The sequence below is a fragment of the Artibeus jamaicensis genome, unplaced genomic scaffold (assembly GCF_021234435.1).
Source record: "Artibeus jamaicensis isolate MK-2021 breed Jamaican fruit bat unplaced genomic scaffold, CSHL_Jam_final contig_1028, whole genome shotgun sequence".
In the NCBI taxonomy this organism is placed as follows: domain Eukaryota; kingdom Metazoa; phylum Chordata; class Mammalia; order Chiroptera; family Phyllostomidae; genus Artibeus; species Artibeus jamaicensis.
Window position 1 is genome coordinate 8,423,021 of NW_026521201.1, and position 21,794 is coordinate 8,444,814.

A 21,794-nucleotide genomic window follows, 5' to 3' on the forward strand; every position below is an offset into this window, starting at 1 on the left:
GTCTTGTAAGCAAGTTTAGAAATTTTTACAATTCGCAAATCCTTCTCTTTTCTGAAGGGTGGGCTTTAGCTCTTTGGGAGAAGGCTGAAGGGTGAGGCTCAAAAGCAGAAGCCAACGACACCCCGTAGCACTGAGGTGCTCCTTACCTATCTCCTGGTCCTCCTGCACCCGCCTCCTTTCATCCTTGCAAGCCTGCAGCCACTTTGCCTTATCTTCTCGTTTCTTGGCACAAAACAGATGCACCTCATCAGTAGTTTTGCTGACAAGCTTGAAGGCATTTTTTACACTGAGATTCCAGTCCTTGTCCCGCCCATCCTCTAGGTCCACGAGCTTCATGTCATCCATGTCCATGCGGCCCCTGTAATAGAGCATGTCCCTGCGCAGCAGGTCCTTCTTGCAGGACACCAGCTGGTGGTCAAACAGAAAGAATGTCCGCTGCTGACTCTTGCCTTGCTTAGTGATCCTGGTCAGCTCCCCAGAATGGATCAATTCTGAGCTTCGGTCTAAAGTGTCCTGCCCCTGGAAGATGGGAAAGAACACACTGTAAGTAAGACTTTCCAGTTTCCACACCTTCAGGTGTTAGGACTACAGGATAAGGCCTGGCCCAGAATCTTCCCCAGATTTTTCCAGCTGCCTGAGGCCCATTCACCAGTGGCCAGAATCTCAAAGACCATTTAAAACCTTGGTTTATTAGTCTTCTTGTGTGTGATAATTTGTTTCTTTCCTACTCAGTGGGAAACTGTTACAGTGCCTCTATGTAATATGAAGTGCTCCTTCTGTCAGAAAACGGGTAAAGAGCCTGCTGGACTAACAGGGTCTAACCATGATCTGGTGTGGCAGCTGGCCCAGGCCAACCCACGGAGAACAGGGACCACAGGCAGGTCTAGGTGTGGATGCCACACTGTGGGCACTCTGGCTCTGAGGCAGGCATAGAGCAGCTCCCCTGGAATAACTAACTAGGGTCTTCAAAGGCCAGATGGCAGATTGCCAGCAAGAAACTGGTAAACTTCTGATGATAAATTATCTGCTAAGTGTCAGAGTCCAAGAATTCAAGGAAACCACACTTTCATCATATTTAAATTGGGTCTAATCCGGTGGAACTTTATGGTACTTGATATGGTACTGGTTTTTAATTTTATAAATTAAAGATTTTATTCTCCTTTAATCTCAGTCATACACAATATTTTTTGTAGGCAAATGCTTTGACTTCAAAATGCTTCTTCTATTTACTTGCTTAGAGCAATTCTGTGCCCTATATTCTTCACCTGCAAAATAAACGAGTTACACTCAGGGAACTCCAAGCTCCAAAAGTCTATAAGGCTCTTGAAATACAAGTATTTCTTTCCAATTTTTACCACTATTATGGACTTGAGTTAAAAACCTAACTTCTCAACCCAAACTTTCATAATCCTTCAGGAAAGTGAGTTTTGGCCAGTTTGATGTAGGATGAATTTTGCTTGTTCTAAAAACCATATGAACAGCATCAACTTCATTCTTAATAATGGCCACAGAGCCTAGTGGTTACCAGCACAGACTCTGAAGCCAGGTTGCTGCCTTTGTTTGAATCCAGTTCAGCTACTTCCTAGCTTTGTGACTGGGACAAGAAAGCTAACTGTTCTGTGCTTCAGTTTCCCCATCTGTTAAGTGGGGGTAGTAACCCCTACTTCACAGGACTGTTGAATTAAATGAGTTCCCACATATATATGGCTTAGACCAGTGCTAGGCATGTGATAAACATAATGTGGGCACTAGCTATCATCATTGCTTGTTTTCATAAATAACTAAATGTGCACGTGCACATGTGCCATTATTAAAGGCTGTGTTAAGCCCTGCATCTGCAGTCCTCTAATCCTTACAGTAGCCCTATGAGTTAAGTAATAGTTTCCTCTCCACCATGTAGATGAAAACAGTGACTGTCCCCAGTTCACAGAGGGTTTACACACAGGCAACCCAAACAGCTCCACAGTCCACACAATCATGTGTATTTTAAATGTTCTCCAGCTGCTCTTGTGAAGCTTACTCTCTTGTAGGAAAGACACATAGGGAATAAATTAATTACAGACACTCTTTAAACTATTTCTGGTGGAGGTTCAAAGTAAAGTAGTAGACTTAAGTTCAATGATATGCCTCAAAATGTATATAGGTATCCCCTGCTTTTCAAAAGTTCTCTTTATACCACTCCACTTTTACTAAAGACCTACCTTAATACCTGTTTTCATAACTAAAAAAAATCCAAGGAGAATTTTCATTTTTACCAAAAAAGGCAAGAAGTAAAAATAGAATTCAGTTTGTTTTGCAGCAGCAGTTAGAGAGGCAGTGCGCCCCAAGCAGTGAGAGCAGCCCTGTGAAGCTCCTTCCCTGGGAACCACTCAGCATCTTAGCATCGAGTTGCAAGAGCTTTGGGCTGTGTCTGTGAGCATCTGTGCTTTATCTCGGTTTATTCTGTACATCCATCAGCAGGTTGTGTCCCAAGGTACTGGTCTTTGGCTTCCCACCTTTTCAGCATATGAAAGGTTTCATAGGAAGGCTCTAATTTAGAATAGCAGGGGAATCCTGTGTACCATAAAGCCATGAGTATAAAGTATCAACAATAGGGCATTAAAATATGTCATTTAACTAGACCAGAGCCGTGTGTGGTGGTGGTGGTGGCAGGGAGGGCACATGTGCGTGGTGATGGACGATGTGTGTGTGTACTGGGGGTGTATGGTCCACTTACCTCCCAACCTACGATGGACACCTGCCACCGCGCTATCTTGTCTATGCTTTCCAGTTTGCGTTTGTGTTCATTGATCAAACAGGCTACATTCTTCATGGCCTCATATGCTGCCTTTATGTTACTGTAATCACTGAAAAGTGGGAGATTAATTTTAACCATGACATGCAACTCACAAATGGAGACTGACAAAATAATGCACTCCATCCCTGATTTGTACACTAATAGTCTAGACAATGTGACATTTAAACAATAGCCATTGTTTCCTTTTCCTTGTTCCTCCATGAATAGGCTACGGTCTGCACAGGTTAAAGGAACAGACCAAGTGCAATCCAGAATTCTTTGGGATAAGAATGTTGTCCTTTATTTCCCAGAAGTTACCATGAATGAAAGTAAATGCCACAAGAAATGTTTTAATCACAGTGACAATGAATGACTTTCGTTACTGAGGAAAGGACAGTTTTTATCATTGCTGTCATTCTGATACAGCCAGTTTTGCTACAGAAAGTGCTTTAATAACTACTAACTCTGTTCAAGAGTAATACTTTGCTCTGAGTCCCATCTTTCACATAGCTCGGGCAAGGGTACCAGAGGACACAAACCACACAACGTTGACAGAGTAAGTTATATAAATGCTAATGTGGCATTTACCTCATTAGCAGATCTTTGTTTCTGGCACTTTCCATATGCTACAATCAAATCACACTAAAATGTTGCTCCCAGCAGGCTCCTGTTCCTAAGGCCTCTAACACTGAAAAAACAGAAACTACAGTTCCAATCTACATACAGCCTGAGATGTCCAGCATTGAAAAATTTCATGTTCAAGCTTCATTCAGCATAAATGACTTTAACATTCTACACAATCTGAACACTTCTTCCCATAGAGGTACTGAAAGTGACAAGCCTGACACCTGACCCTGTCTGCCACTGCCACCCTGGGAGGCTCCGGGGAGAGCTAAGAGCCCCAGCACACCATGGGGAGACTGGGCCTGGCTTCCCATGTGGCCTCTTTCTCACCTGTGCTCCTGCGTGGTGTACTTGAGCAGCTCCGCCAGCTGCAGTGGGTACTTGCAGATCTTCTGCACAGGTGTGAGCAGGAAGCCATCAATAGCAATGTCCATCATTTGCTGCAGCAGGCGGCAGGCCTCAAAGAAGTGCCGGTACCTGCCCTGCTTCATCAGGTTGGACAGCTCGGCACAGGCGCCGGGGTGGTTGTTACAGTACTCAGAATAGATCACAAAACCCTCTTGCTGGGGAGGAGAAAGAGAGTGTCATCAGGCTATGGGTGGCTGTGGGCTAGACAATAGCAGTCAATAGCCCATTCTACCTGAGGGGCATTCCCAGGAGGAGGGACATGGCACCCGAGTCCTTTTGCAATGCTTTTCACGCCTGCATGAGAGGCCCGATGTGCTCTATAGGAAGGGGCCATTTGCAGACTCTCTGGGAGGTGTAGGGAAAGTCTGCTCTAGGCCTCGGAGCCCCAGTCCCCTTCGAGGCAGCCTTCCACAAACTGAAAGGGTGTGCCACAGGTGCACTGGGCTTTCCCAGAAGAATGTCGTTCTCTGCTGACACCCTCCTCACCCCACCTCTGATCTAAGAGAAGGTCAACTCGTTCCCTTCTTTCCCTGATAAACTCCTTGACCATGACCAAAAGGTGAGGATTCAAAGCCTCTGCCTTCTCTCCACAAGTTTCCTCCTTAACATCACAGCACCTGGCTTCCACATACATGTTACCCTCTAACCCGCAAAGGTAAGCCCTCTGCTCACTTCCTTTCCTCTTGGGTCACTTCCAAGCTGTGGCTACCCTGCCAGCTCTCTCCGTGACACCCACCCCTCTCCTGACCTCTGCAGAGCCCACTCCTTCCCTCTCTCCATCCCTCATTGTGTGCGCCTCCCTCCCTTCTTCTATACTCCAGGGGCAGGCTTGGGCCCCAGTTCTTGGGCCTCATGGGGTCAATCTTCATACCTCATTACCCCCACAGCATTTTCAGCTATTTGAAAGCAACCACCCTGGGAATCTACTTCACTCTACTGCCTCTATGAAGCTCTTGGGTCTAGCAACCACGGAGTGCTGCCTGGTGGTTTGGTGGTTGTCCTTGTTGCTATTACTATTATGCCCTGGCCATTTTGGCTGAGAATAAAATCTTCTTCCTCTGAAGCATTTTGTAATTAAATAGTGGTAGCCATTCATCAGTTAAATAATATGCTAATGCCATCATCACACAGCAGGCACTTGCATGGGTTCCAGGACCACACATCTCAGTCTGAATTTCCACCCTCCACTTACTAATGTATGATCCAGGGTCAGCAACTCTCTGGGCTTCAGATTTTTCATCTTTGTAAAATGAGGACAATAATCATATCTACCTCACAGCAACATAAAAGCTAACAAGATCCTGAAAATAGTGTTTAACATATAATAGACAATTAATAGGAATTATTAAAAAGTACCCCGAACTGCATAAAAGTAGAAAGATTCTGGAACAATGGACTTGGGTATTTAGCTAGAGATTAACCATATAAACCAATCAACTTAATTTACAAGTAATATCTCCATTCTATGGGAAATTAATCTAGTAAGCAAACAAAGTTCAAAAAGACCTCGTATTTTTAGTGAAGAAACATTTTTAAATTATTTAACTGGACGTTATGAATAAAGAAGCGATGGGTCACATACATGTTGAAGAAAGCAGGATCCTATTTCACTTAAATGAGGTTCCTCTTTATTATACTGTTTCTCAAGGTCTTTTAGGAACTTTCTTTGGAATTTGTAAATGTCTTCAATGTTTCCAAAAATGGTGGCTAGTTGTGCAACAGTAAACATTCCCGTATGCTTGCGACACTGCCGAATATAGCCCTGCAAAAGGGAAAGTGAACTGTAAAGAACTGATTTGGAAACTCATAGAAATTTTTTTTTTAATAACATAGTATTTGGGGTCCAGAGCTATTGTCATGAAATAGATCTTAATTACAGAAAATTATTTTAACTTCTATGGGTCTCTGATGGGATAATTATACTTTCATAATTATAATGTGCCATATTTTTTAAACAAAAGGAAAAAGAAAAGATATGTGTGGCTAGATTTATCACTCAAGAAACCATTAAAGTTTATAGCCTATACTCATGAAACAAATGGCTTGGTTTCAAATAGTAGCTCAAATATTGGTATTACACTTTTTCTAAACTCTTTAATCATTCTCCTATCCCTAATTTTATTCCACAGCTGAGATGACTTGTCTCATACAGAACTTCATTGCTTGCTAAGCAGCTCACACAGCTCTGCCCACTGTCCAAGCCCAAAGCCAGGAGCCAAGAGCATCTCCCCCAGGATTCTACCATCACCTATGGTTTATGTACAGCATAAATCTGTCACTCTCTAATCCAGGGCTCACCCTAGTTAGAAACTATTAATTTTACACACTGTTTGTACCTTGCCTTAGGTAGAAGTTAGTGGGGTAGGAAGGAAAAGCCATAAATATATGTAATGATTATTCCCAAACTAGCACCATGTAATTACAGACAAGACTGACTATATGGTAAAGTCCACAACACTGACTATTTGGTATGAATTTTATCAGAAAGACAATGTAAAGGTCTAGGGTATGAGCTCTGGGGCAGACTGCCTGGTTTAAAGCCTCACTCCAACCCCTAACATCTCAGTTCCCAGGTTCCTCATCTGTGAAATGGGGCTAAGTGGTCCTGCCCAGTGGGAGGGTTGTGAGAGTAAAATGAGCTGATTCAGGTAAAGGGACAGCACACAGTCCATTATTAGCAATTACTTTTATTTTCCAAAAATGTTACTTTAAAGAAACTCCCTTAGCTATATGTTTATACAGAGGAAGATGGTTGGTATAAATCAACTAAACACTGGTTATACTGTATCTGGCCAGTTAGTCCAGTTACAACTGTGCCGTTGTCTCACAGCAGCTTGTCCTCCGCGCTGAATCGTCACAGCTGAGCGGGGAGTGCGGAGGCCAGCACACAGAGCCAGCACCGCTGGAATGAGCACCAGGGCCAACAACAGTTTAGTGAAATGCTCACAGAAAACCCATAAAAATGAAAAACATCACAGGAGAAATAAAATGTATTGCACAGCAGAGTTATCATAACACTAGAATGTAGCCTTGGCTGTCACTCCATAAACCAATTTTTTTGTTTGTTTGTTTTAGTCTACATCTAAATGACTCAGAATGTTGTCTGGGCAACAGTGATTAGAGGCAGTGGGGCTGTAGACAGTGAGGAACCTTTGATTCTTTGTCAAGTCCAGAGGGTTTCACTTACAGGGTGTTGCCTTCTCTGACAGTCACTCACCCTGAATGATCTCAGAGTTCAGCCCTGAGGTGAGAACCGGCTGCAATGGCAGGGTGGATAGCCATTTATGCTCACCAGGGCAGACACGCACTTTATGAGTGAGTGGTCTGTGCAGGGATCCGAGGAGTAGAAGGCCATGAGGGGAAACGAGGGCTCTAGAAAACTGTGTAAATATAGGGTCTGACTGGAGACAGGAGAAAACCATAGGGGCCTGTCAAAGAACCATGCGACAACCTCAGTGAGGCCACATGTCTGGTGTCTCACCTCACAGATGTCCTTGAGGTGCTTGATGTACACCCGCTCAGTGTTCATGATTTCCTGGATGACATTGGTCCTCATCTGGTGCTTGTTCTCTGAGTGTTTCTTGCCAGCATCCTCCTCTGGCTCCTCACCCTGGGTGCTGCTGGAATTCTCCAACAGCTCTTCCTGATTGACTCGCAACTGTGGTGCACACACGGGGGATAGGTGACCCGGGGAGGCCTCCCTGGTTCCACTTCCCCATGCCCAGTAAGGGAGGCACCCTGACCCTCACCTGCCCTATATACTTGGGTGTCTAAACACATCAGCACTGCTGGCTACACAGCGCCAGAGGCTCTAAACACATCAGCAGTGCCAAACAACTGGTTAAATGTTTTTCTTCAACCCGCTTGAATTTCTAAAAGGTTCGATTAAAATGATGACAAAGAACTGAATCTGTACAAAGAGGTAGTTTGGCTGGAACTACTCGGCCGCTCCCCAGGGACAGCTGGGAAAGTGGAAAGTGCCACCACTCACTCTGACGAAGCTGGCAGGGAACCAGGCTTCCCGGTCCTCACTCCGGCCCCACCACCAGTCCTTATTAGAGGCTTCCAGAACCTGAATGACATCTCCTGCCTTGAAGCCCAGCTCCTGGTCATCCATGGTCACGTGGTCCCACAGTGCTTCTGCGCACACCACACTGCCATCGCTGATCAGCTGGAAGGGAGAAGGCGGGTGCTCAGTGCAGAAGCTAGGTGGGCAGGACAGGGAGGGGGTCTGTGCGCTGTCTCAGGGTCAGATACACACCTCCTGGTTCTCATCTGTATGCACCAGCAGCTTTGGTCAGTAATTCCTGACCAAAGTATTGTCATACAAAATGAACATAGGAAAACATGCAAGGGAAAAGAGAAGCAGGTGAGCCTCTCTCACATGCTCTGATATTCAGCAGTTAATAATAAAAGTAAAGAACAGACAGAGCCCATCTGAGCCCTTCTCAGGAGCAGAACAGCGTATCCACTCGGTTCCCAGACACACCACCAGGGTCTAGAGCAACTGTACTAACGAGAACACACTCACTGAGACCGTCACCCTCCACACACTCTGTTCAAGAACTCTGAAGGCTAGTGGTGGCTTTTAGAAAGGTTTTTGCAAAAAAAATCTAAAGATGCATACTGACAAAGAATGCTGGATTCAGCAGTAAGAAATGTGTGGTTAATGCCAAAGCTGCCATTTGCCAGCAAATAATTTAGCCTCTTAAGTTCAGTGTGTATTAAAATATGGAGGATAACTGTAACATTTACCTCTTAGATTGGCTGTGAGGTTTGGGATAAAGGGGCAGTGTGTCAGAAACCGAGCAGCACTGATCAATGCCCACGACTGCTGTTCTTATCACGTAAAGGGAGGAGCTTAATCACCTAAGCTGTCCTTGAAAATGGCAGAAACTCAGGATTTGTCTAGTCAAAGTTCTAAGTTTTAGAATATGTTTAGTAAGAAATAAGCAGAAAGCAAAATCTGAACTGACACTGGACCCTGGAAATTGGGTGTCTGTCAACCATCACTGTGTGGAACTCTAGTACCTCATTGATGGCCAGCAGCTCCCCACCCAGCTGCAGGTATCTGGGGTTGGCCTGGCAGAGGTCTTCATAGCTGTAGTCCTCCTCACTGCCATTATCATCCACTAAGGCAGAAGACTTAGTGCCACCATCTGAGGAAACTTCAAAAAACAAGTGATGGCATGGTTTAAAAGACACAGCCAACAAAAAAATTTAAATGACAGAATAAATGACTACGGATAACACAACCCCCCTCCAAGGCAAAATACTCATTTTAATCCTACCCAGAATAAGAAACCATTAGGAAATTTTTACTGATCTATTACTCCAAAGGTAGCAGTCAATGCTCAAAGGGGCTGGGGTTAAGGGTCACACTGAGCAAGACAGGGAGCGCTCCAGAGGGTGCTGCTGGTGCTAACACATGGTGCTACTCTGTGTGGTAGGACACAAGCAAACTAGGTGTGATATGGTTGGAAATTTGTGCTATCAAGTGGACATCAACAATAAATAGAGATAGTGTTTCTAAGCAACGTGTTGATAAAGCTTGAGGAGGAAAAGAAAATGAAAAATATAATCATTTTTTAAGAAGTGTTCTGCTTCCACATTTTACCTGTAAGGCAGTGGCACTACTAAAATCATTACGTATCATTAAGTGACAACTTGTAGTCATTTTTACTGGTTTTTCACTCACAATATCAGAATTAGGAATTTACCAAAAAAAAAAAAAAAGAGAGAGAGATTTTAAACATGGGTTTAACATTTTGGATTAGCCAGCTTGGCATTCAAATTTTCTTTCTTGACACAGTGGGCTACTCTCACCAAGGCTAATCTGTCCGCAAGGAAGGGGATTTTCAGGAAAAACAGAGCATCACTTGTGCTTTTCCCTGTTCTTTAACAGGGAAAACCTTCATGGAATGAACTATGGCTAGATCTAAAGCACATGGTTTGTGGACAGCAGTACATCTAATAAAAGATGAGAATGGAGAAGTAAGGTGGCCACATACTGTTGAGGACTTCAAGAGCTAGAGTAGACAATAGGCTTGCTCTTTAGGGCTGAGTAACGTAGCAACAGGTTTTTGAAGAGAGGTCCCCGACACTATAGTAAGAAAGCAAGGCTTAGTGGCCCAGAGGCCTGGTTTGAATTTCAGCCCTGCCCCTCTGAAGGCACAAGACCCTAACCAAATAATGTTATCTCTCTGAGCTTTACACTCTTCTGCTATAAAAAGTATTTTCTTTCTTTTTGGAGAATTAAATGTGGTGTGTGCCGAGTTCCTAGCATCCTTGACTCAGAGCTGGAACTCACTTGAAGAGAGTTACTGTGGGGATAGCAGAAGTGTGGTAGGAGCAGGGCTGGCGGGCAGAGGCCGGGTCCTGGGAACCTGATGGGGACGTGCGCTCACTGGGATGAGTTGTCAAAGGTACTAAACCAGGGAAACGACTGTGGGGAATGAAACTCAGAATGGTGTGGAGGTGAGCTGATGTCTGGAGCAAGAAAGACAATCCATCTGCAGTGTTTTGAAAAATCCCTAATTACTGGGAGATTTAAGGAGAAAGCAAAGTCAATGAGGAGCCAGTATGCTGAGAAGGATGAAGGTTGGTGGGGACCATATTGGGATGGAGCTGTCTGCCCTTGCTTTAACCAAGGACTTGTGATTCTGAATTTCTAATAACTTCATATGAAGGGACAGGTCTACTTTCTAAGCAGAACAATTCTTTTAAAATGACACATTTTCTATTCTTTATTTTGTACTCAGTCTTCAAAATCTGATGGGCATTTTACACTCGCAGCCCATGCCACCTGGACGAGCCACTCTATAGGTGCCCCACATGAATGACTAGCCTGGCCCAAGCCCCTGAGCCCTGCATCCCAGGCCCCTGCATCTCCCCTCCTTCCCCATCACTTCTGCTATGTGATATTGCAAACTTTTTACAAGGAACACGTTTTGCAAACAGAGCCTAGAATCCATACATTAAAACAGAAAAAACTACTGAAAAATATTTGCAACAATGGAGGGTAATAAACATTGTGAAAACAAGCTCTATGAATACATTTCAGGCATTGAGTTTTTAAGTTTTCCTTGCAAGCACAGATAGGACTGTGATGATGCTGAGGGATATAGAGAGCATCCGAAGTGTGATGGTGGGAAGGCCTATGGCCAGTGTGCCGTCTGCAAGCCAGCCCCATTCTTCCCAAATGTCGTCCTCGGTGCCTGAGCTCTGGACAGGGCACCTCTTGGCAATACCCAATATGCAAGGCCTCTACAAGGGCCCATGCTTTACCATGTACTTTCCTACAGCCTGGGGTGCCGCTCTGCACCTGGGACACCCCACATTCTACCTGTAGTCACCCTCCTCTTCAGAGCTGCTTCCCCAGTCCTTCCCTTAGGCTTCCATGTATGGTGGCGACTGTGGGGTGAAGCATAACCCAGCAGTTACATAATCTATGTCCCAGTCAGTCCAACAGGTGGTCCGCACACACCTAGGATGGTGTGGACGTTGGGACAGTCAGTGAATTTTGAATATGCTGATGACTAAGCAGCTGTGTTAGTTCCTTTGGACAGGAGGGTCCTGGGTTTGGACCACATAGTACCTGGCACCTTTGTGTACCTTACTACCGCCTCCCTGTTCCCATGCTCCTCATTCAGAAAATTCCAGGGCCTGTGTCTAGAGATAAAAGTGAAAGTGAGCTGCCTTTCACTTTTGGGAGGGAGGAAGAAGCAGTAGTGAACAAATGTTCCTGAACCTGACCACAAAGTCAAGCAGCAAATGGAAGCTCTCCAGACATCTGGCACTGCATTCTTGATCCCCTGCTTACTTACTGCCTCACAGAGAGAGGCAGCACCTGGTCCATGGCACTGTAGACAGTGTAGGTGAGGCAAGTGCAGACAGGTGGGCAGCAGAGAGCCAGCTGTGTACGTGTGCATACGTCCATCCCTGGCAGGGGCTGAGGCCACATACCTGGACCTTCTCTCTCAGGGGGGCTTTCCTCAGGAGTACAGAGATGGTGGTATTCCTGTTGCCCAGGTCTGGGGGTTTAGGATAGGTGTCTTGAGAAATTTAGGCTATCCTATCTGAGAAGGGTACATGAGCCTGCATAAGGCATGGTACCTTCTGCCTCCTGTGCTGTGGTGCATGCTTGCAGGCAGGGAACAAAAGGTCCCCTGGTCTAGGGCACTTGCCTGGTATATGTGTTAGGATGGGGGTAGGGAGAAAATCTTGAAGGAAGCAAATATCAATTTTTTGAACATGCACAAGTCTGCCTTAGACTACAAAGGCCATAACACTAAAGCTGAAAGTCTTCCCTACCCAGAGTCCTTAGAGAAGCTGTCCAGACGAACAACCCACAGTGAGGCTGGTCAATGGCCGAAATGTCCTAATGATCCTGGGCAAGGAGAATGTATATAAACTCCTGGTCTTTAGGGGGCCTCAGTGGCAGGAATCTTGCAAATTCAGCAAGTGCTGACCCACACAGCCTGGTACCAATGACACTGCTCCTTAGGACATGTTGGTGTGGTTGGCCAAAAGTGAAACTCAGTCAGGTAAAGGTGCCTGAGCCTCTCTCTTATCCACAGCAAAGCCCTGAAAATTGTACCTTCTCCCTCAAAGACCCATTCAGCAGTGTTTTCCTAAGGAGAGTTCCTTATCATTGGATCTGGCCATTTGATTAAAGGGAACAAGTAGTAGTGATAATGTGCAAATCCACAATTTACATGTCTAATGAAAAAGGGCTCTCATTGAAAAACTGCTAAACCTTTATAGGAGGTACTAGGATAAAGTTCTTTGGGAACAGATTACAGACTTCATATTCTGAATGATCTCTGAGTGGCTATCATAAATACTTAGAAAAATGGCTCAGGCTGAGGTGCTTCCCGAGATTTCAACAGAGAATGTTCCAACACCATTGGTTGGTATTTACTGAGCTCTGTGGAAATGAGAGGGTCCCAAGTGCTCTGGGCAGACAGGTGGCTCCAGAGGCCTGGGGTGGGAGAAATGCTATGTGTACAACGGAAAGGCTAAGGTATTTTGATTGAAAATACCTGGGAAATTGTCCTAGCTCTATGAACTTTCTAGCTAGATGACCTTGGGGCAAGTCACTTACCCTCTTCCAAACTATGTTTTCCCATCTGCAAAATGCGAGTAAGTTTACACATTTTTATCTCTTCAGAAGTTTTCTTTTTCCTCTGTCCCTCACATCCCATGTCCAACTCATCAGCAAATCCTAACTGTCTCTTCAGAATGTGTCTCTCTTCAGAATCTTGTCTCTTCTCACCACTCTCCTATACTACTTAAGCTTTGGTCACCTTGACTTGGGTCACCCCAGCAGCACCCTACTCGTATCCTGCTCCCACCCCTGTCCCCCCCTACAATTTGCACTGTAACAGCCCAAATGAGCAATGCTAAACCATTCAGAAGTTGGATCATTCACTCCAAACCATCCACAGGAGAAAATTGGGCCTTTGAAGACTACATCTCCCACTGCCCCCAACAAACACTGGGTGTCCCACCCCACTCCCTCGGCTATGGCCCTGAGGGCTGCCTGCTTCACATGCCCAGCAACCGATCCCCAGGGCCTGCTGTTCCCTGCTCCTGGCACCCTCCCCCACACATATAAACTCTCAGCTTGCCCTTCCCTGACCACCCTATTTAAAATTGCAACTCTCAGGCCCTGGCTGGTGTAGCTCAGTGGATTAAGCACAGGTCTGCGAACCAGAGGATCACAGTTCGATTCCCAGTCAGGTCACATGCCTGGGTTGCATGCTGGTTCCCTGCAGGCCAGTTCCCAGCAGGGGATGCATGAAAGGCAACCATACATTGATGTTTCTCTCCCTCTCTCCTTCCCCTCTAAAGATAAATAAATAAAATCTTTAAAAATAATAATAATAAAATAAAATAAAATTGCAACTCTCACTCCCACACACCCTCCTTTCTTGGTTTATTTTTCTTCATAGCATTTATCACCATCTACTATATTGCGTTCATTGTCAGCCTCCTCTAACTGAAATGTAAATACATAAAGAGTGATTTTTGTTTTTGTTCTTAATTGTACTTTTAATACCTAAACCGCTGTCTGGCACACACAGGTACTTAGTAAGTTTTTACTGGATAGGTGGATAAACGAATGGATGGAAATACAGCATCCAAACTAAGAGCAGGGCTTTCAGGTTAGACTGAACTGGCTTTAAATAATCATGTGGCACAAATGCTTTTTTAAAGTTTTTTTGTTTTTTAAAGCAAATGTTTTTTTTTTTAGTGTGAGTCCTTCATTAAGTTCTTTCTCAGATTTTTTGCCTGTCGAATATGTATAATATACCCATCTCACAGGGTCATAATTTACAGTGGGCTGTAATTCCTCAACAAGTAATTTTTGTTAGTTTGCTGTGAGCCTGAAAGGAAATGATGACATGTACAAGCACTGAAAAATCTTTAAAATGCAAGTCTACTTTATGGTGAATTTAGAAAGTGCAAGGCATTGTTTTAAGCCTTTTTGCGTGACTCAAGGTCACATAATCCTCACGACACTAACTGTGGTGAGCGGTATTAGTTTTCCCAATTCATAGAAGAGTAGACTGAGGTCCCAACACCACTCGGTTGTGGGCAGACAGGCCCCAAGCCCACATTGTCTAACTCCTGCCCACTGGGGATCACTGCTTCTTCCAGGACAGTACTAACTTTGTTACTAGTGAGGAGACAAAATGTGAGACAACTACTAAAAAAGGCTTAGAACCCCAAATCTACTTCTACATCATTTTGGTTCTCTGCTCTTTTTACTAACCTTTCTTCCTACTCCTGATCCTTGTCTCCAACTGGGTCTGCAACAACCTGATTAAATTGTGTTGTATCCTTTGCCCTTCATGACCTTAAGTACTGTCTGACTTTACAGACCCTTCTGTTGGTGATTGCTTGTGTCCCTGCCTGTAATATGCATGAATTCTATGGAGCAGGATTTTTTAGTGTGTGTATCTTGCTGGGAGGGATTTAGTGCTACATCTGGACACTGTGCACATAGCAGAGTTTGCCCTTATTCCCCACACACACTGTCTTCACGTGTGTTTCCCTTTGAGACCACATCCTCCTCCAGGGAAGGGTCAGTCTTTCTACTTTTGTATCCCCAGCACCCAGCATTAACACCTGACATATAAAAGGCACTCAGTAAATCTTTTTCAGCTGAACTGTAAATTGCTGATGAGGAAACTCAGTTTCCAAGAAGTTTATTTATCTGGGCTACACAAGTGCTGGGTCCAAGGCTGGATGTGCACCTGGGTCTCCCTGCCTCTTCTTCAGGCCTCATCCCCACCTCTGGCAGAAGCCCTCTCAGAGGCCTCAGGCCTCCTGCCTCCACCGCCCTTCCCTCAACCCCAAGTCACCCTATATGTTACTTCTAAAGTAAACATCATAAAATGGTGGTTTCATCATTTTCACAGGAAACTACGCAATAGTTATCTATTGCATCATGACAAAATTCTTCCGTAGCATTTCAAGGCCCTCTGTAATCTGACTTAGTCTATTTAAACAATTGTTATCTCCCACAGGGTGCCGAAGCCTCTGCTGGGCAGGCCCCTCTCTGGCCCAAACCACAGGCTTCCTCAGGCCTCATGTCACCCCTCACGTGGGTGTAGAACCTCTAACTTTAATGGCTTCACAATCTCCAAATACAGGTTAAAGTTAATACTGATGACTTTTTATTTAAGGGAATTTTGCATGATATAAAGCTACTTTAAATTCTCAAAATGTACTTCAGCAAAATCAGGGGAAATAGATATATTCACTTAATGCAAGAGTAAATTTCTTTCTTTCCTTCTTTCTATTGTGGAAAAAACATTAAAATTAACCGCCTGAACCATTTTTAAGCACATAGTTCGTAAGTGTTAAGTATATTCAAATTGTTGTGCACAATCTACAGACTCTCGTGAAACTGAACCTTTACAATCATTAAACACTAATTCTCCCTCCTTCCTCCCCCATTCCCCAGCAAACACCTCACTCCTTCCTGTTTATAAATCTGACTACTGGTTACTTCATATGAGTGGAATCATACAGTTTTTATCCTTTTGTAACTGGCTCATTTCAATTTGCATAATATACTCCTGGTGCACACACATGGTCAAATGTATCAGGATATCCTTCCTTTTTAAAGTGGAATAATATTCTATTGTGTATATGTAGCATGTTTTCTTTATCCACTCATCTGTTGATGGACATTTGTGTTGCTTCTACCTCTTGGCTACTGTAAATAATGCTGCTATGGACATGGGTGTGCACATATGTCTTTGAGATCCTGCTTCAAATTCTTTTGGATATACATCCAGAAGTGGAAATGCTGGATCATATAGTAGTCCTATTTTTGACTTTTGGAGGAACGCCCATACTGTCTTCCATTCCGGCAGCGCCATTTTACATTCTCACCAACAGTGCACAGGATTTCAATTTCTCTGCATCCTTGCTGACTATATTATTAGTTGTATTGAATAAATCAGTGTGGAAAAGCCATTTTTGAAAATGACCTTATAAACATGGAGCAAAGACTAGTTAGTGCACACTGAAATCACATTAGAACCCCAAACTCCTGGACACAATGATACGAGGGCAGACAAATTGTGTCAAGTGAGTGAGAATATCTTTTATCATCTAAAATCTCTACATATGGACTTTTATCACGTATCTGTGGCTAGGGACAATTCGGAGACAATGTGATTTTTCCATAGTGTATATATGTATAAATAGTCTAAATTTGTAAACAATGAATTTTTAACATTCTCGTTTAGTCATCACAGTTAACATTCTTCTGAAATTGCTGTCATTCCAGGTCTCCTGGTCACTGTACTTGGGCACCTTCTTTGTGTGGCACCATCTGTCCAACCAGCCCTGCCCCTCACACAGTCCTATCTTAAGATGCAGCCCCTGAATTCTCTCACCTCCAAATCTCAGTAATCTCCATTACTTCCTGGACAAACCCATAACCTCCCCAGGCTGCAGCCGTCTGCATGTCCAGGCCTGGCCACATGTAGCCTTAGAATAACCGGAGAGAAGTGCCTACCCACGGAGAAGAGGCCAGTTTTTAAGTCAGCATCACTGTTGCAAATACAATTAGAGATGATATCAGTTTTTAACAATGCCAACAATAAACAGCTTCCACACTCCTCAGAAAACAGACATTTGTTTGAACTTGTGAATGGACAAAACCTGACAACTGATTATGAAGGTGAGTTTTTATAAAAGGAAATCTCAAATGTCACCAATGACGGAAAACTATTTTGTAATGGGTGCCCCAAGGTAAAGACTTCCATTACAAGTTATGGTGACAGAATTTCAAAACCACTTGACTGGGAGTTCAAAGGCCATGGTTTGGATCCTAGCGAGACGGGTTAAAAAAGGCCATGACTCCTCTAAGCCTTTGCTTTCTCATTTATAACTGAGAAAAATGCCAGCTGTCTTACCTGTCTCACATGGCGGAGTGGATGTGGGAGAGTTTTATAAAATAAAAGGAAGGTAAGAACTGGCACCCTGGACTTCATAATCAGGCACTTGGCAGGAAGGCAATGCAGATACTGGCTATTTTTATACAGGTCCTCAGCCATCACTGACACTAATTACCTAATAGCAACACTCTTCCCAGCTGGTGCAGTGCCGATGTGGGGATTTCCCATCACTAAATCTAGACTGGCTCAGGGAATTTCCCACACTTAGAATACTCTGTTCAACACATCTTTTAGAAAACCTCCTGCTGATCATTCAGACTTCCTCAAGTTTGAGATAAGCCATTCTCCCTGGCCCTCTTAAAACTGGAAATGGTATACACAGGCAGGCAGGCAGCTCGTGCCAGGGCAACGGGCAGCTTTCACAAGGCCACTGCTGTCTGTGCTGAAACTGAGCCTAGATGCTGATCATCAAAGGGACTCTCAAGTCATGGAAATGCACTAAGAGGGAACAAGCTGGTCGCCGGGGGGGCTGCTCGAGGGGGTGGGGAAGTTTGCTGAGAATGTATTTTCAGAAGCTCTCCAAGGATTCTGATGCTTGGCTAAGTGTGGGAACTATGGGAGCTCAAGGCTAAACTTACTTAAACCCACATGCATGAATGCATTGGAGGACGTGTTCATTTTGTTGCCTGTTCCTGCAGCAAGCCACAGGTTAGAAGGCAGTGGATTCTGATCTCATTGACTGAAAACCTTTGCTTTAGCACAACGGCTTGAGAGTCCTCAGCCAGGAGCTCAGCTTCCTCCTGTACTGGAACTTTGCTGTCATTTCCATTATTTTATGCATTTGCTGTCATTTCCATTATTTTATACACCTAGTCTCTGAAACACTTGGAACAGGCCTTCCAAGTCAGAGGAGCAGAGAGAGAGCTCCTATCTTGTAGTCAGGTTCATCCAGGGGACAGAGCCATGGCAACAGCAGGGCTGGAGCACAGGAGCCCTCATGGCATGGGGGAGGGGAAGGGTGCACAGGTGCACACAGCAGATCTCACATGCTGGGTGGGTCTCTACCTACGTCAGGATTATTCCACTCAGAGCCAGAGGCTGGGTCAGGCCTTCCTTGGGCTTGTGCACAAGTGTGGGAAGAAGAACAGGTACCATGCCCTAGGAGTACAGGAATGCCGGAGGCAGGAGCAGAGGGATGGTGGGGTAAGCAGCACTGACTGCCTGGCTGCTGCTCTCTCCTCCTCACTGGCTTTTCTTACTTGGCTGGAATCACCACAGACACACCCTGGGGGCTCAAGATGAGCAGGCAGCCCACACTCCTGAACCCTGGGACCCTCCTACCCAGTTTCTCAAGTCTACAAGCACAGCCACTCTGTATGCAGGTTGATGTTCTGAATGTAGAAATCTTGGGCAACCTTGTTCTCTTTTTCTAACTTTTTGTTAGTGAAATGCTGGTTTTGTTTTTTTAATCTGCCAAATATAGAAGCCATAACCACATCCCTGTCTGCTCTCAGCCACCAGAGAAAACCAATAAAAACAAGGAAGAAGCACAAGCTGTACTGCCCCAGCAAGGCAAGGCTGCCTTCAAACTGTCAGCTACAGTTCTCATTCACTTCGGTGAGTTCCTGGCATTGATTTAAGGCAAAAAAAAAAGAGACAAGACTTTTTAAAGCATCTACCGTACCCATTTGCAGCAGCCAGCTAAAGTTCTTTCAGGTAAATATTTTTCTTACATCTTTGTAAGAAAACATAGATTACAATTCACAATTTACAAGTGTGACTACCCCATTTCTTTCACATTTAAATAGAAACTAGTTTAAATGACCGTACCCACAACAATGCTAAAAAGGAAGGGTGAGCTAAAAAAAACAGTGAACAATGGAATAATGGGCAATATCACTTTTGAAAACAGTAAACAGAATTTCTCAAAAATCAGTCCATAGCCTTAAACCTTACCCACCCCAAATTAGCAAGGAACATTTTCATGTAACTCAAAAACAAACTCTTGTATAAAGAAGTTTCATGGACTAGAAGCAAAACCCAGCATAATAAAAATCAGATCCACCCTTGATTCCTACTGTTTTCTACATTCTTCTAACTGCTCTGTGGTAAACAAAACCAATCCCTTTGCTTTACTATGTCCACAACTAAAACTACTCTTGGGACACAGGAGTAGGACAGATGAGCATTCACAGGCACTTACATCTGACAGGTGGCAGCAAGGACAGAAAGCACTGCAACTCTGAGAGCAGAGTCAAATCAGCAACACAACAATTCTTTCTCTGCACACATACCCATGTGAAGGCTTTCCAGACTCCAAAATCGTGCTGTTTCCCCTCGAGCTACCATCCTTCTGTTTGACAAACAGCCACGCTCAGAGCAGGACTAGGGCTTGACTGAGCATCCAGAGAATCACACAGGCTCTGGATCTGCAACTGCAGGAATCGCTTATTCACAGCTCTGACACTCTGACCGTGCTGGCCAGAGCCTGCTGCCAAACAGCACTCACTGCTCACTCCATGGTTGGCGCCCCAGACATCTCTAGAAACCAGAGAGGAAATTCTAAACTAAGGCAAACCGGCACACGCCAAACCCACAAACACTCACAAGCATATCAGGTGCAGTCAACAGCCCCTCCAAGAAGGTGGTGGGGATGTGTTGGCTGCTTTTCATTACAATCACAAAGTCTGAGTTATATTTCCAGAGACCTTTTAAAAAGGTATCTGTTTACTGGAGAAAGATAAGAGAAGTTGCTAAATTCAAAAACAGAGTTGGGATTACCCACTGTGTGGCACAACAAAAATTTGAGTTATGATATTGCATTATGTTAACTGTAAATTTATGGAATTGCTTTAAAAGAGGAATTTTGTTGGAAAATATATGTGTAAATATGTGTACTTTTTCTTATGTGAAAATGATAGATACATCTTTTACTATATAAAGTACATATACCTATAATGAAGAAATTGGTTTTTTTTCATGTTCTCTCTAGATGACATATAGGTTACATATTTCCCCTAATTTTTTTGGTATGTTCCAAGTTATCTTCAATGAGCAAGTCTTTTATGTTGTGAAACAATTGTTGACAAACTGTGCTTCCTTCAATTTGTTCCTGACAGGAACTTTACAAACAATGAGATGATATACTCAAAGTAGTAATCACATGGTCATCCCTTAGTGAATGTGGATTTAAAAATGATAGTACCAATTAGTAAATGCATGCTTTTCCATGTGTGATGGGCTGTGGAGTGATTCAGACTTAGGTTCAAAATCTGCTGTACCAGAACTATTTTAGAGAAAGTTTCCAAATCTCATCTACAGATGTTTCTGATCTGTAGAATGACCAATGATTCTTACAGAGTTATTGAAAACATATTTGTATTTCGGACAATATAGCACTTCATTAGGGATTAATAAATATCACCAATCAAGCTGCTGCTACTCTGAAAAACCTGAGGTCCATCATAACATGTTAGTTTCCACAGAATTCACAGTGTGAACTCAATAGGCAAAGCTGTTATTAGTTACCAATATAATACCCATGTTGACAGGTACTATTTTGTAGGCTTTGCTTACCATTAAATATTTGTGGCTACTTCTATTGACTTGATGCACCCCACCCTTCAAGCCCACTAAGGAAGGTTTCTGAGGAACTCAGGGCATCACTCATTGACAAGTGCGCACACATTAACATGCATATTCACAAAACCAGATTGCCTTCCCATCTTTCCTTTGCAAGTATTTTTAAAAAATAACTTAAAAGAGCCAAATTTTTAAATGGTTGATAGATCACTTCATAGGAGCACATCTATTCTTAATAAAGGTGGTACTTAATTGAAGTATGGGCTCAAAAGACTTACTGAAGCTGTTTTTCATAGCAGACAGCTCTCCATAAGGTAAAGTTTCCTATACACCATCTGGAATACTAGTTGCATAATATGGTTCATAAAACAAGTTTGAAAACCACTGTACATTACAAATGTATAAAGTCCATAATACATTAGTAACCACAGGCTCAAATAAGTCAAAATAATGACATCTGTGTCATCTTGTTTAAGATAGAATTTCCCAATCTTATTTGGTTACAAATCTCTTTTTCTTAATAATAATACATTATTACTACCCCAAAGAGAGTTGTCGATAGGCCTTGCTCCCAAACTGTGGTCCATGGCTCAGCAGCACTGACAGCCTGGGAACCTGTAAGAGGTCAATGTTCTCAGGCCACATCCAGGTCTGTGAAATCAAAACCTGCACTTCAACAAGACCCAGGAGTGTCCAACCCTCAGCCCATGGGCCACATGCAGCCCAGGATAGCTGCGAATGTCGCTCAACACAAAATTGTAAATTTACTTAGAACATGAGATATTTCTGTGATTATGTGTCACAATGATTTAATATGTGGCAGCAAAATACAATTCTCCTTCTTCCAGTGTGGCCCACAGATGCCAAAAGGTTGGATACCCTTGCTGGCATTCAAATGCACGTTCAAGTTTGAGAAAGGATGTTCTAGGCAATGCAAGAAACTTTTTGCCCTGAGGAAACATCTTGAATACTGGACGGTC

At 43.7% G+C, this 21,794-nt stretch overlaps 1 protein-coding gene across 13 annotated transcripts in view; it reads right to left on the reverse strand.

Annotated features, from left to right (window-relative positions):
- SPATA13 (spermatogenesis associated 13) overlaps positions 1 to 21,794 on the reverse strand; it is a 337,287-nt gene that overhangs the window by 10,031 nt on the left and 305,462 nt on the right. For 8 of the 13 annotated variants that reach the window (XM_053662837.1, XM_053662807.1, XM_053662830.1 and 5 more), the window contains 7 exons: positions 8,840 to 8,976; positions 7,800 to 7,979; positions 7,290 to 7,466; positions 5,391 to 5,570; positions 3,731 to 3,963; positions 2,717 to 2,846; positions 147 to 519 (listed from right to left, as the gene is read on the reverse strand). In XM_053662837.1, the coding sequence (XP_053518812.1) occupies positions 147 to 519; positions 2,717 to 2,846; positions 3,731 to 3,963; positions 5,391 to 5,570; positions 7,290 to 7,466; positions 7,800 to 7,979; positions 8,840 to 8,976 (1,410 nt within the window). Of the gene's footprint in view, positions 1 to 146; positions 520 to 2,716; positions 2,847 to 3,730; positions 3,964 to 5,390; positions 5,571 to 7,289; positions 7,467 to 7,799; positions 7,980 to 8,839; positions 8,977 to 19,526; positions 19,740 to 21,794 lie in introns of those variants that run through there. The other 5 variants (XM_037148574.2, XM_037148576.2, XM_053662833.1 and 2 more) reach the window with 5 other exon arrangements.